This window comes from Aulonocara sp. 'chitande type north' Nkhata Bay, linkage group LG10 (assembly GCF_057382095.1).
Source record: "Aulonocara sp. 'chitande type north' Nkhata Bay isolate Kocher_YH1m ecotype deep benthic linkage group LG10, A_spYH_male_GT1.1, whole genome shotgun sequence".
Classification (NCBI taxonomy): Eukaryota; Metazoa; Chordata; class Actinopteri; order Cichliformes; family Cichlidae; genus Aulonocara; species Aulonocara sp. 'chitande type north' Nkhata Bay.
Window position 1 is genome coordinate 32,853,526 of NC_141353.1, and position 13,875 is coordinate 32,867,400.

At 40.9% G+C, this 13,875-nt stretch overlaps 3 protein-coding genes across 4 annotated transcripts; 1 reads left to right on the forward strand and 2 right to left on the reverse strand.

Annotated features, from left to right (window-relative positions):
- Nucleotides 1-281: 281 nt before the first annotated feature.
- Nucleotides 282-6,569, forward strand: gng3 (guanine nucleotide binding protein (G protein), gamma 3). Its single transcript, XM_086309577.1, has 3 exons — nucleotides 282-785; nucleotides 1,626-1,725; nucleotides 5,044-6,569. The coding sequence occupies exons 2-3, from the start codon at nucleotides 1,627-1,629 to the stop codon at nucleotides 5,170-5,172; spliced, it is 228 nt and encodes a 75-aa protein (XP_086165703.1). The 5' UTR covers nucleotides 282-785; nucleotide 1,626; the 3' UTR covers nucleotides 5,173-6,569.
- Nucleotides 6,570-6,625: 56 nt separating this feature from the next.
- On the reverse strand, nucleotides 6,626-9,754 carry banf1 (barrier to autointegration nuclear assembly factor 1). Of its 2 annotated transcripts, none has more exons than XM_086309576.1 (3): nucleotides 9,606-9,754; nucleotides 8,658-8,797; nucleotides 6,626-8,210 (listed from the first exon to the last, which is right to left on the reverse strand). In XM_086309576.1, the coding sequence occupies exons 2-3, from the start codon at nucleotides 8,781-8,783 to the stop codon at nucleotides 8,064-8,066; spliced, it is 273 nt and encodes a 90-aa protein (XP_086165702.1). In that variant the 5' UTR covers nucleotides 8,784-8,797; nucleotides 9,606-9,754; the 3' UTR covers nucleotides 6,626-8,063. The 2 variants fall into 2 exon arrangements, with proteins under 2 accessions (XP_086165702.1, XP_086165700.1); XM_086309574.1 differs by lacking the exon at nucleotides 9,606-9,754 and adding an exon at nucleotides 9,174-9,320.
- A 175-nt stretch (nucleotides 9,755-9,929) lies between these two features.
- On the reverse strand, nucleotides 9,930-12,772 carry prdx5 (peroxiredoxin 5). The gene is made up of 6 exons (XM_086309573.1): nucleotides 12,653-12,772; nucleotides 11,316-11,450; nucleotides 11,104-11,235; nucleotides 10,911-10,949; nucleotides 10,764-10,828; nucleotides 9,930-10,259 (listed from the first exon to the last, which is right to left on the reverse strand). Exons 1-6 carry the CDS (start codon nucleotides 12,746-12,748, stop codon nucleotides 10,154-10,156), a joined length of 573 nt encoding a protein of 190 aa, XP_086165699.1. The 5' UTR covers nucleotides 12,749-12,772; the 3' UTR covers nucleotides 9,930-10,153.
- Between the last annotated feature and the right edge of the window lie 1,103 nt (nucleotides 12,773-13,875).

The window sequence follows — 13,875 nt, forward strand, 5'->3', positions numbered from 1 at the left end:
CTTCGTGTACATAGCGACAGCCATAGCTGTTGTTGGCGGTGAGCTAACGGAGCTCTTAACTTCACAGCGTCTTTGGTCTAACGGCGTCGTAAAAATCTGGTTTCTGACAAAATCTACGTCCCTTCTGCCATTTTCTTTTTCTTTAACATTATAATATGTACAAATTGAGCCACTAATCTGAATTATCTGTAGCACATAATTATTTAAATGCTAGCCGACATCTCCCCAATTTAAAATGTGATGTAAACCATTGAGCCAGACTGCAGCAGTCCCCATAGCAACAGAGGAGAGGGTGGACATCACAAATGGCACAGAGACGCATCATGATTCACACCACTGGAGCTCACGTCCCAAGCTGTGTATAGCATTTTAGCACTGAAAACTAATCCCAGACCACACAGACAGCCTTGCTCCATGTCAGAGATTGAAACCTGAGAGATTCCAGTTGGCCCCAATTTCCTCAGCACAAACGTGGTACAATCCACCCACATTAGAAAACCTTTACCAATGCTCCCCCCTCCCTCTGTCTGGCAGGTACCACTCACTGCTGAGGGGGTTATCCTATCCATCCACCGCAAATCTAGCCCTCGTTGTGGCAGAATTGCAGTGCATTGGACTGTACAGAGCAGGGTACCATCCAGGCTGTTGTCTGTGAGGGGTGGGGTCCGGCTACACTCATACCACCAACCATAAGCTGACAGAGGGACACCAGAGAGGCAGAAAAAGACAGGGGAAAAAAGAGAGAAGAGGGGGGAAGACTGCACCTGAAGAGGAATATAATACGGGTAAGGAGAAAAGGGGGGGTGGATGGAGGGAGAAGGAAAAAGACAATGGGGAAAGGTCCAGAATGGTTCAAATAGATTCGTTCCTTTGATGCTATGCTTTTTTCCCCCCTTTCCTTCCTGCTGACAGTCCATTTAATTTCAGTCCTTTTTCCATCTGTGACACGTTTTTCCCCATTTGTTATATGTGGGCATCATTTCGTGAATGGCTGCAGTGGTTATTTCATTCCACATTTGCTATTTCTGTGCCTGTTCCCGTTCATAGTGGGAGAATCTGTGGGCTATAGTGAATGATGCTTACCATTTGGCCCAGTTTGTGTGTTGCCTTTGCATTTTTGAAAATATATGGGAATTTGATCCCATATCAGATATCAGATGACATAATGTGGCAGCTGTGCCGATTCTGTGACACAGTATTGACTGATATTTATAATATCTGGCTTCATGCTTGCCTTAAAGCCCAGCTTGCCTAAATACATAAATAATATAATGCAATTTTTGAGCACAGTTTTTTTTGTCTTAAGAGCTTTATATAATGTATTTGTCTAAAAACTGGTTCTCATGTGTATTCCATTTGATTAAGCAGCTGTTATTTAAAAATAATAATAAAAATCCTCTTAATAAACCTGTATAATGGCAATGAATAGTGCCACCATAGCTCACTGCAACCATATTTGTATTTCTAATATTTTTCATGGCTCTAAAAATCCATTCAAAGTGAAGGATGCATGCAACACAAAAACAGTAAGATGATAAATTATTTTTTCATTTCAGTCAAACAAATGCACAAATCTACTGAATGCTTTTCCTGTCTCTTCTATACGTCGCCGTGTTTGTGGCTAGGATGAAAGGAGACACCCCAGTGAACAGCACCATGAGTGTCGGCCAAGCCAGGAAGCTGGTGGAGCAACTGAAGATCGAGGCTAGTTTCTGCAGGATAAAGGTGAGGCGCACGTATTTATCGTGAAGTTTGGTCCAAAACAGCACAAACGAAAGTTTTCTGCTTTAAAAAAATCAAGAAAAGAATTCTTTGATATGTTGTGATAAGTCAGTTCTGTCAGATGCTAATAATTGTGCCGCACAAACTAAATGCAAGTTTGGTTTGAAGATTTTGTTGTAAGCGATGATGGGTAGGCAGTGATGACCTTCTCAAACATACTTTAAGTGAAGGCTTCCCACTGGAGGCTTTCCAAATGGTGTTTGGCTTGCATGATGTTCCTAATTGCATCAAAGCCACCTTGCAGAGGCACCTTGCCTCTTTGTAAGAAATAATCCACGAGCGTTAAAATGAGCAGGAGGCAAACTTGTCTCATGCTACCATGAGAGCAAAGTTTTAGAGATAAGCTTTATCTGCTGGCACCTCTGGCCAATAATCAGAACCTGAAGCAGAAGGTTTGTCTTCACAGAGGTCCAGCACTCTTTCAAAACCTTTGAAACATCTGGCTGTTCAATGTAAAGGTTGAAATTGTTGTTAGAGAGAGATCCACATAAGGAGCACAAGAGCTAAATAATAATTCAGTTAACGTTCAGTTACTTTTATGTTTGCACATTTCATGCTCATATTTAGATTTTATTAAGAAAACTATCCATTCATACATACAAACATCATTTCACGGTCAATCAAAGCAATTTTGAGTCAAGTAAGAACATATTGAATTTTAATTGTTGTTGATGTGTTTGTGGTGTTACTATGTTTTATCTTCTTTACATAATCTACAGTAGTATGTCCATACAGACACATTCAAAATATTATCTACTGTGTGTGTGTGTGTGTGTGTGTGTGTGTGTGTGTGTGAGAGAGAGAGAGTGTGAGTGAGGGGGTGGGGGGGTGGGGGGGGGGGGGTAAATGGGGTATTTTTTTGGGAAATACCAGCCATTGTTAAAACTATAAGCCAGTACAGTAGCGGGGCTTGTGAGGGTCCTACAAAGATTTCATGTTCTGACTGTTCCACAGTGTACCTGTGAAAATACAAATGAGAAAGAGCAGAGGCCAAAATAATGCTCATGCATATAAACGATCACAGCAAAGATAAAGATATACAGTGGGGCAAAAAAGTATTTAGTCAGCCACCGATTGTGGAAGTTCCCCCACTTAAAATGATGACAGAGGTCAGTAATTTGCACCAGTGGTACACTTCAACTGTGAGAGACAGAATGTGAAAAAAAAAAATCCATGAATCCACATGGTAGGATTTGTAAAGAATTTATTCATAAATCAGGGTGGAAAATAAGTATTTGGTCAATAACAAAAATACAACTCAATACTTTGTAACATAACCTTTGTTGGCAATAACAGAGGTCAAACATTTACTATAGGTCTTTACCAGGTTTGCACACACAGTAGCTGGTATTTTGGCCCATTCCTCCATGCAGATCTTCTCGAGAGCAGTGATGTTTTGGGGCTGTCGCCGAGCAACATGGACTTTCAACTCCCGCCACAGATTTTCTATGGGGTTGAGGTCTGGAGACTGGCTAGGCCACTCCAGGACTTTCAAATGCTTCTTACGGAGCCACTCCTTTGTTGCCCGGGCGGTGTGTTTTGGATCATTGTCATGTTGGAAGACCCAGCCTCGTTTCATCTTCAAAGTTCTCACTGATGGAAGGAGGTTTTGGCTCAAAATCTCACGATACATGGCCCCATTCATTCTGTCCTTAACACGGATCAGTCGTCCTGTCCCCTTGGCAGAAAAACAGCCCCATAGCATGATGTTTCCACCCCCATGCTTCACAGTAGGTATGGTGTTCTTGGGATGCAACTCAGTATTCTTCTTCCTCCAAACACGACGAGTTGAGTTTATACCAAAAAGTTCTACTTTGGTTTCATCTGACCACATGACATTCTCCCAATCCTCTGCTGTATCATCCATGTGCTCTCTGGCAAACTTCAGACGGGCCTGGACATGCACTGGCTTCAGCAGCGGAACACGTCTGGCACTGCGGGATTTGATTCCCTGCCGTTGTAGTGTGTTACTGATGGTGACCTTTGTTACTTTGGTCCCAGCTCTCTGCAGGTCATTCACCAGGTCCCCCCGTGTGGTTCTGGGATCTTTGCTCACCGTTCTCATGATCATTTTGACCCCACGGGATGAGATCTTGCGTGGAGCCCCAGATCGAGGGAGATTATCAGTGGTCTTGTATGTCTTCCATTTTCTGATGATTGCTCCCACAGTTGATTTTTTCACACCAAGCTGCTTGCCTATTGTAGATTCACTCTTCCCAGTCTGGTGCAGGTCTACAAGACTTTTCCTGGTGTCCTTCGAAAGCTCTTTGGTCTTGGCCATGGCGGAGTTTGGAGTCTGATTGTTTGAGGCTGTGGACAGGTGTCTTTTATACAGATGATGAGTTCAAACAGGTGCCATTCATACAGGTAACGAGTGGGGGACAGAAAAGCTTCTTACAGAAGACGTTACAGGTCTGTGAGGGCCAGAGATTTTCCATGTTTGAGGTGACCAAATACTTATTTTCCACCCTAATTTACGAATAAATTCTTTACAAATCCTACCATGTGAATTCATGGATTTTTTTTTCACATTCTGTCTCTCACAGTTGAAGTGTACCTCTGGTGCAAATTACTGACCTCTGTCATCATTTTAGGTGGGGGAACTTGCACAATCGGTGGCTGACTAAATACTTTTTTGCCCCACTGTAACTCAAAACAAGGATGAGGGTCTGAAACATCCATCGATCCTCCCATCCGTTTACTTATGTTTATCCACTTCAGGCTCATGGTGAGGCTGGAGCCTGTCCCAGCTACCATGGAGCAAAAGGTGAAGTGGACCCCGCACAGGTCACCAGTCTGTCGCAGCTCTAACACTGACAACCATTCCCAGCCACTCCTATGGCCATTTTAGAATAACCAATCTAACACACACAGATCATGCAAACTCTACGCAGAAGGCTGGCTGGTGGATTCAAATAGAGGATTTTCTGTCTGCAATGCCACTATACCACCCGGGTTAAAAGCAGCATGCAAAAAATCAATAACTGTCGCTATTAAAGCACCTTGAGATGACTCCTATAACAGCAAGAGGCATCTCAAGGTGCTTTAAATTCATTTAATATTAATCACACAGTATTATAAGCAAGGATTTGGCGACTGTGGGGAGGAAGTCACTAAGTTCCTGATTTTACAGGGAAATTACCTGCAAATCACCAGGATCAGCCAGCTCCCTACTGTGACCACTCAGAGGCGGGATGAGGGGAAAGTGTAAAGGGGAAAAATGTAATTAAATGCTCTAAACCCCATCGTCTCCACCTCCAGGTATCAAAGGCAGCAGCCGACCTGATGGCATACTGCGACGCACACGCCTGCGACGACCCCCTGATCACCCCCGTGCCCACCTCAGAGAACCCCTTCAGGGAGAAGAAGTTCTTCTGCGCTTTGCTTTGAGACAAATCAGGGATTGTTGTGATGAAAAAGTACAACTGTACAGTATGTACATCTATGTACAGTATGTACATGTACTTCCAATCTGAATAAGACATTAATGTACTATAGTAACGTTGCATAAAAGCTGCCGATGTACAGTACATAACCAACTACAAAATGTCTTGAACTAAATTCTTATACTGTCTCAATGTTAGAGGAGGGCAAACAAGAATAATTTAACATTTAATCAATAAAGAGTTAGAAAAATCACAAAGTTGCTAAAAGTCTCAAGGGAAGGGGGAAAAACAAAGAGCGTTCATCTGAAAGGAAACACATGCATCTCATGCTCAAATAGGTTACAAGTAACTGCCAGAAGGGACAACATGATCACCAAGTATCTTATTTCTCCACCAGTCACAGGCAACAGATTCATATTGAAACTGGGAACCTAAATTACATTAGGTCTCGGTATTATGGAGGACATGTCTCAGCTCTCCCCATTTAAATTCCCCATAAATGAGAAGACTAATGCCGCGTAATCAAACACATTTTCATTCTTTGTCTACTCGTAGGCAGAGGTCATAACATGGATGCTCCTCTCACAAGTAGCAGCATTTTTTTTCTAATCTAATCTATTGTTGACCTTCGTCATTCACTGTTTAGCCCTGTCTTGGCAGTTACTTGTTTACAACTGGACACATGCAATTGATTTGGGGGGTTTTGGGAGTGGGGGAGGGTATTAAGATTTTAGCCTCTTCTTTTTTTGCTCATTTCTATACTATTGCCGTAGTGTGGATGTGGACGTGTGTGTATGCATAGGTGCTACTGTGAAACTTGAGCAACAATTCTGTGCATCGGATCACTGTCAAATTGAGATTTTGTAGTTAAATAGCACACACACACAAACCCAAACACATTCCAGGAGTTATGGACTTTCAACATCTAATCTAAGCCACTGAAGTAAGATCATCTAATCGGTTATTCTGAGCCTGTCATAATAATAATTTTCTAATTCTTTAAGACATGAAAATAAAAACAAGTAAATGAAGCAGTCTTAATGTACTTTTAAGGACAAGTGTGCATCATTGTTATTTTAAATGATCAGAGGATCTCCAGAGCAGGGGTTCTTAGTGGTTTCCAGAAAAGTCATGGATCAACCAGTGTCACTTTCTCCATCTAAAGTACTGTCAGCTGTTAAGTTTCAACACCACTTTCATAAAAGGAAACGAAAAACTGCTCTTCTCGTGTCCGTGACCTGGAACTTTTGGAAACGCCTCCCTCCTGCTTTGGAGCATTCAAAAAGAAAAAAAAAAAAAATGAGTGACATATTTTCATCATGTTGCAAATATCTGGAGCTTTGGCAGAAAAAAGGGTAACCATGGAAACGAAGCACTGAAATAAAGCCTCCTGTCATCAAACATTTTCTGTCTCTTGGGGTGTTCTCTGATAAAATGCACAGGAAAAAAAAAACATGTTCAAATGTGATACTTGCTTTTTATTGTTTTATAATAAAAGCAATAGAAAAGCTGAAACCTTTTCACAGTCAAATGCAAACACGTGGGCCTGCATTATAACAAAGAGCTGCTACACACTGGTTACATCTTCATACAGCTTGATAACTGGTGGTGGGTTTCAGCATTTGAACGGAAGATTAGGGAATACAGTGTGAACATGCAGTGTTGTGGACTTTATACTTCTTTAGACCAAGTTAAATGTTTAAAGTAACATGCATTAAGGCATCTCATGTCTAGAAATTCAAAGACAATACATAGCTCAGCTATGAAGACCTGACCTAAATATCAGGCTCACTGTTGTAACAAAATGCACACAGTGTAGGATTTTCATTTAAAGCCACTTAAACCAATAAAGGATATTTTATTTGTAAGTCACATGACAGTGGATTAAGAGGGTTTCTCCGCTCTTACTCAGCTTGTAAGTTGCAGAAAGAAAAGAAAGCCTACTACTTTTAACCTACTTTAATTAGCTGCTAACATGGTTTTGCTAGATCTATCACTGTGGGTTTGGATCAGGATGGCTGCTGTCTGACGCTCACCAACTCGTAACTTTGCTTTCACGACCTCCACAGAAGGTTTGCATTTTTTTACTAGCAGCACAACTAGCTGTGATATCGAGCTTTCTAACAAACACAATATCTAAGTTACCAGCAATAGAGACACTTTTATTATTGAAAGTATTGTTTTGTTACATTGGCATCTTTATTTATATACATTTCAATCTTCAAGTCCAAACAAGCTCAGAGTAGACTAGATGTAGGACTGTGGTGTGTCTTCATTTGCAAGACACAAAGATAAAACACTTCACATACATATATCTATATAAATCTCTAAATACCAGTGTCAGTTGAATCTTTTTTTAGGTTTAGTTTTCAGGTTTCACATTAAATTAGCCAAATCTTCTGCCAAACAGACAATCCTTATCAAGAAATCGTTGAAGCAGTGCTGGTGGAACTACAGTACATGAAACTGTGATGATGTGCTACTTAAAAAAAATGGACAACTCATATCAAACCTTCCAGTAGCATTTAAAAACAAGCAAATGGTGCAAGCAGCCCAAAAGCATCAGGTGACTACAGGTGTTAGTGTAGATTGTACAGGTAAACCATCACATTAAATAGAAAGAAATGTGCTGAAATAAATGAAAACAAATCGTGAAGTTAAAAAGAGTTTACCTCTAAAACTGCCATAATGAGCTTAAAATGGTAACTTCTTAACGCACTGTCAACAATGAACACACTAGAAATTTACATTTTTTAAATTTTGAACAGAAAGTACACATAGTATTCCAATAGTTGGGCCACATGGATATTATAAGCAGGGGCTGAATTAAAAGAAAATCAGAAGAGGTAATGTACATCTTGGACTTCAGAAGTACAAAAACAAATGACTGAATGTTTATAGGAAGGCATCGCACCATTCCTTAAGACAGCCATAGCAGTCACCTTGTTGTTTGACATTTGCTCCGCAAGTGTCCTTCAGCCAATCTCGGAAAAGCTCCTCGTCTTTCTTTAGCACTAGAAACTGTCCGAGGACGACATATGCCTGTGGAAGTGGATGTGAAGACACAACACAAGAATGTAATTAAGACCGATGGGCGAGTATCTAAGAATGAGCCACATCTGTTCTGATAACGAGCAGATCCAGTTTTTAACTGAACCTGAAAAACTGCACAGATGAGTATTTGTTTGGGTGTGTTTGATCAAATTCATAGCTCATTTGACAAGAGAACAACTCTTCTGCGACAACAAACGTTTACAGATGTCCAGAAGAAAAACTGCAGCTTGTTTTTCTTTACATCACAACTTTAGTTGTGCTAGTTTTCCAAAAATAAGAACTAATCTGTTAAGCTTGCGTCAGCTGTGATATACTGCTGCTGTAAGTTAAGATTATTTCAATATTATTCAAAGTAATCAATACCTACTAGGTAAAATAACTTAAAATTACTGTGTGAATAAACACACTGCAGAAGCTAATCAAAAACCAAGTCACCTTGTCAAAACCCTTATCCTCCAGTCTTTTGCCAAGGACTTCTCCGATGCCTGCCAGAGCCATCACTGGCTTCTCTCCCATGGGCTCGGCCACGAAGTCTTTATGTTTTTGGGATGTCGATGACATGGTCTCTTTGGAGTCTGTCAAATAATAGCAGGTGCTAAACGGTAATATAAACAGATCTGACAAGTGAAAACAATACTTACCCAATTTCGTGAAAAGAAAGAATATTTCGTAAAATTGCAAATCTAATTTTACTTATATTTTTATCAGTAACTGATAGACGGCACAGAAACTTCTTTAGACAGTAGTTGAACATGATATGGTTTAATGTTTGACTACTCATGTCAACTCTAGTTATGAACCAAGCCTACAGTGCGAACATATCAACAAGTGCCGTATCTTTCTCTACAGCAATGACTTATTTTATGGAGCTCTGAGTGCTAATGCTAATATATTTAACATCTGGGGTTACCAACTGATCGTCATTACAGAGTAGCATCTAGTCAGACTCACCAAACACAACTACACCCGTGAAATATTTCGCCTGATTGCTTAACGTAAGTGCAGTACAAGCAGTTGAATTGCGCGCGCAACACATTTCAATGCTAAGCGTTTTAGCACACCGAGCTAAAGTTCACTAGCTTCCAGTTTATATTACTGCTTTTTTTCCTACATAGCCGCAGCTTCTTGGCGGGAGATATGTCCATCTCAAAGCCAGGGCTTGCTCCTAAAATAATCACAGACTATCAAGTTAATGCTGTAAAGCTAGAAATCAGGGGCTCATATTTTAGGCGCCTACAAATTAGCCTAACTTGAGCTAATGAAGCTTTAACGCTACTAATCTAATTTTTATTTTTCCTATGAAGCTCATTTACAAATAACCTCTTCCTTTGGGGCACGTCTGCGTTTATCACAACAAAAACCCACAGCTGCGTATCAACTTACCCGTTAGTCTCCCGTCCAAGCTTGATATTAACGTAGTTAGCTGAAAAGCTACGTGCTTTCGATTTCTGTATAAGCACCGGCGACCACAATGCAATGCGCAGGCTCTCTGCGGCTTCAGGTCAAAAATCGCGTGACGTCATTTCCTCCTGATTTTGATCTCGCAGGATAAACAGACAAACCTCTAGGGCATAACCAACTTTTAATGAGGTATTTCGATTATCACGTTTATCATAAATTATAATAAGCACGTCTTCATTTTTGCCTGTCACACGTTGCTGAGGTGGCAGACACTTTGTAATAAACAGGCAAAGAAAACAGTGTATATTGCTTTCAGTGTGCATTTTATTAACTAGGGAGTAACAGTATACACAGACTGATGCACCGTCCTTAGGATTGGCTTTCATGTCATGGTTGTGCGCATTAATCATCTTCTAACTCAGCTTCTGACACCAGCATGGCATTTGCATCAGTCTTTGGGTTGAGGAGGCGAAAGCTTAAGTAGGTTTATAACTGCAACTTTCACAGTAGCTCGGGGTGTGCGGCTTCTTTTATTCAGCTGACAAAATGCTGGAAGCCAGGCTGCAGGTCAGCCCGGTGCCATCTGGCTCCACATTGAGCTTCTTTACAACTCCGTCTTCCACCAACATAGAATATCTGAAACAACATGAAATACACACTCCAATCTACTTTAGGTAAGACCAACAGAACAAATAACAGTTATGTTGTGTGCAGTTTGTCTTTAATCAGTATGGACAGAATTAAGATTGAAAAATCAGTAGAAACTTCACAAACACTGCAGTTATCTGCAACCTTTGCACAATGAATCAATTGCAGTGGTAGAGGTGCAAAAGCAGGTAATGTGCAAAAGGCCGTATGTAAAAGCATTTCCACTCACTCGCTGCTCCACTCTTAAGTGAGCAGTAAAGTGATTCTGGACAGCTATAAAGTCAACATACTGTGTCATACATACTGTGTCATCATAAGTGTACTATTGTGTAGTGACACTGTTAGCACACAGAACTGCACAGAAAGTACTTATTATGTTCAAGGCAGGAATGATTGTGGGAACGATTGTGGGGATATAGTGCATAAACTTTCTTACTGTGCAAACTTGTTATTAATAAAATTCAGGAATTTAAGACAAACAAAAAAGGTTACCTCTTGGATCGCTTATTCCCAAGTACCTGCACGATTTGATCACTGTCAAGTAACAGGTCAACTGCCTAAGGCAAAGAAAGATGAATTAATAGTCAGTCACTAAAGCTTCAAGTAGAGCTGGAATATAAAGCAGATATTGGTTTTTACCTTTGTGAATGCTCCAGTGGGATCAGCCAGCATCCGCACCTGCAGAGGAAAAGTGGCCATAAGCTCAGCATTACTGCATCCTTAAAGTTCATTTTGGCCATTTCCCAGGTCTTTGTCCAAGACTAACATGTCACAGAGCTCTCTAATTGTTCAGAAAAGCCATCTAAATGCAGGTTGTTCAGTTGTACTCTACCTTTCCATCAGCTCCATGCTCTTTTCCCCATGCAGCCATGACAAACGCATCGTTGACAGAGATACATGCTATTTCCTGTATACCTTTATTCTTCAGTTCTGCAGCCTGCTCCACAAAACCTGGGAGGTGAGTCTGAAAACAAAAAAAATAAATAATTAATAAGGTCAGCTGATTATCAATGTGTACAGGCACTGTTAACAGTGTGGACTCACTTTGGAACAGCCAGGTGTAAATGCTCCAGGTACAGCGAAGAGGACTCCTTTCTTCCCCTTAAACAGTTGATCCATAGCCACCTTATTCCCTGGCTCCCCCTCCTGGACCTCCACTGCAGGAATATGTTCACCCACCTGATGAGAGGCGAGATGACAATACAGAACAATGGTGACCTACATTTCACATTACTGAAGTGAGCAATACTAATGTGCATGTCTCTGGAGGACATTGCATGCACTGCTATTTGTGTTACGTTTAGCCTGCACTTGCACAGAAGTGCTGCAGGATGACACAGTGGAGGGAGAGGGGTTTTCCTCTACGTACGTACGAACGATAGATACAAAAACACACCCATCTAATATTCAGCTTCCTATTTATTAATAAACAAGGCTTGCAGGATCTTGCACGGCCACTGGGGGGCGACAAATCATACAATTAGAACCCATCGGTTCTCTGATTGGATTGTTAAATTTGTGATTGACATGACATTGACCAAATAGGTTCAAAATTCGTACTTGTAACTTGAAACTTGAGTGCAGAGTTTCACACGTATTTTTTGGCTAAGTCCACAAACAAATCTTTTTTTACGCACACACAAATTCTTGTTTCACATACAAATCCTGATTTTCAAGTACAAAACTGATTTTCAAGTACAAAACTGATTTTCAAGTACAAAACTGATTTTCAAGTACAAAACTGATTTTCAAGTACAAAATATTTATGACCACAATTTGAGCCCATAAAAAAGCCGTATCACCCATAACAAGAGACAATAATCTGAACTGCAATGCACTTGAGTAACGTTATCCTACAAAAAATGGGTTAAATAACCCAATGATGCAACGATTTGCATGGCCGTGAAGTGAATTCAGAAAAGCTGCAAGTGACCCAAATACAACATATATACTTATACTTGGGTGCACATATACTGGCCGTGATTTTGGCTGTATTTAAAACAAACAAACAAACAAAAGAAAATAGCGGAATACTGCCTTGACGGGCCTTAAAAAGTACCATGAGTGTGCATCTATAAAATAAACAAGCCTAGTCGACTAAAGAGAAGGTGAGATTGATTTACACGCAAGCTACGCTCAAAACGAGTTTAACAGGTGGGGGAGGAAGGTGCGGAGACAAGCACCGACAGGACGGCTGTTATTAACAACCGATAATGATGAAGATAACGGCTGTCACGGGGACGGAATTCACACGGATAGTTAGCATCGTGAGCTACAAATAAACAACGTAACCGCTTTATTTAGCAAGTTATAGTAAAACGCACTGACACAGTCGCATTTGGCTCGTGCATGTCCGGCAGCGAAACGCTCGCAAGCCTTACCTGAATCGGCATTTTGGATGTCGGAGTAATGTGCAGTAGTCTAGCGCTCTGGAGCACACGGGAACTTCTGAGTACAGCGGATGTGACGGGGAGCATTGTAGCTGTTTAGCAAGCTATTTAGCAAGGTATTAGGAAAGCGGTTGGTGGGGCTTTTATCGTGCCGTGTGCGCTGCCTTAATTTCCGCTTGGACACGCCCAAAGCTCACTTGTCACTCTTACCTCGGGTACAGTTACCTACACTGCTGTCCCACATTAGGTCTGGCTGTAGGTACGTAGTTGCCAGATTTGGGCCCGCTAAGCCTTTATTTACTGCGCCATCTGCTAGCAAACCCACATGTCTACAGTTAGGGCTAGAGACTGAAAGTAGCCCGTGGAGCTATAGCAGTTCCGATAAAGAAAAATAACTTTGCACAATGCAAGGGAAGACTTCACCAAAGTCAGGAAAATGTTATATATGTGTGGGCAGATGGTTCACATATTGATTGTATCAATACCAGTGACGGTATGGGTATCGGATGGATGTTTTGTTTCTATCCTCCTAAATTCCCACTGAATTGTGTTAGTAATTTTTTGGAGGGGGTAAATGACAAAAATATACCTTATATGCTGGCTTTATGGGTTGAAAGTGTCAGCATTGGTATTGGCAATACTGGCCCTGCATTTACTTGGCATTGAGTCAGTATCCAAATTTGCAGTATCACACAGAGCGAATATTCATACTTTTATACTATTAGGCCTTTTTCACAGAAAAAATGATGGTTTGGTTCCATGAAGCCTGTTAGTGAGCCACAGCAGCGAAGTAGTCACACAGTGTATGAAGCCAACCCTCCCAAATCGATCACAGCCCTTGGTTATACACCTGTGTTTCCATTGCTGTGACAAATTAAAAGCAGGCTCTAAAAGGGCTCTTCAGGGACACAAACGCCTTCATTACTCACATCACATTTTGACTGCGTGTATAAAATATGCTACAGTACATTTAGCCCACCATTAAGCTGCTCCTGCTATTTTGGCATCTGTTAAAACATCTTCTATGTGTTTTTTTAGACTTTAAAGACAGCCTTGTGTGTGCGAATGGAATTAACCAGGGCTAAATGTAGTTAACCATACTAAATGATTAAAGACTGAATTGTTATTTCATTATTTGGATCAACCACAAACATTTATTCAAAAATGTGAGTGAGCTTCTGTTGTAACACTGGGCCAAACTGTATTGATTCACT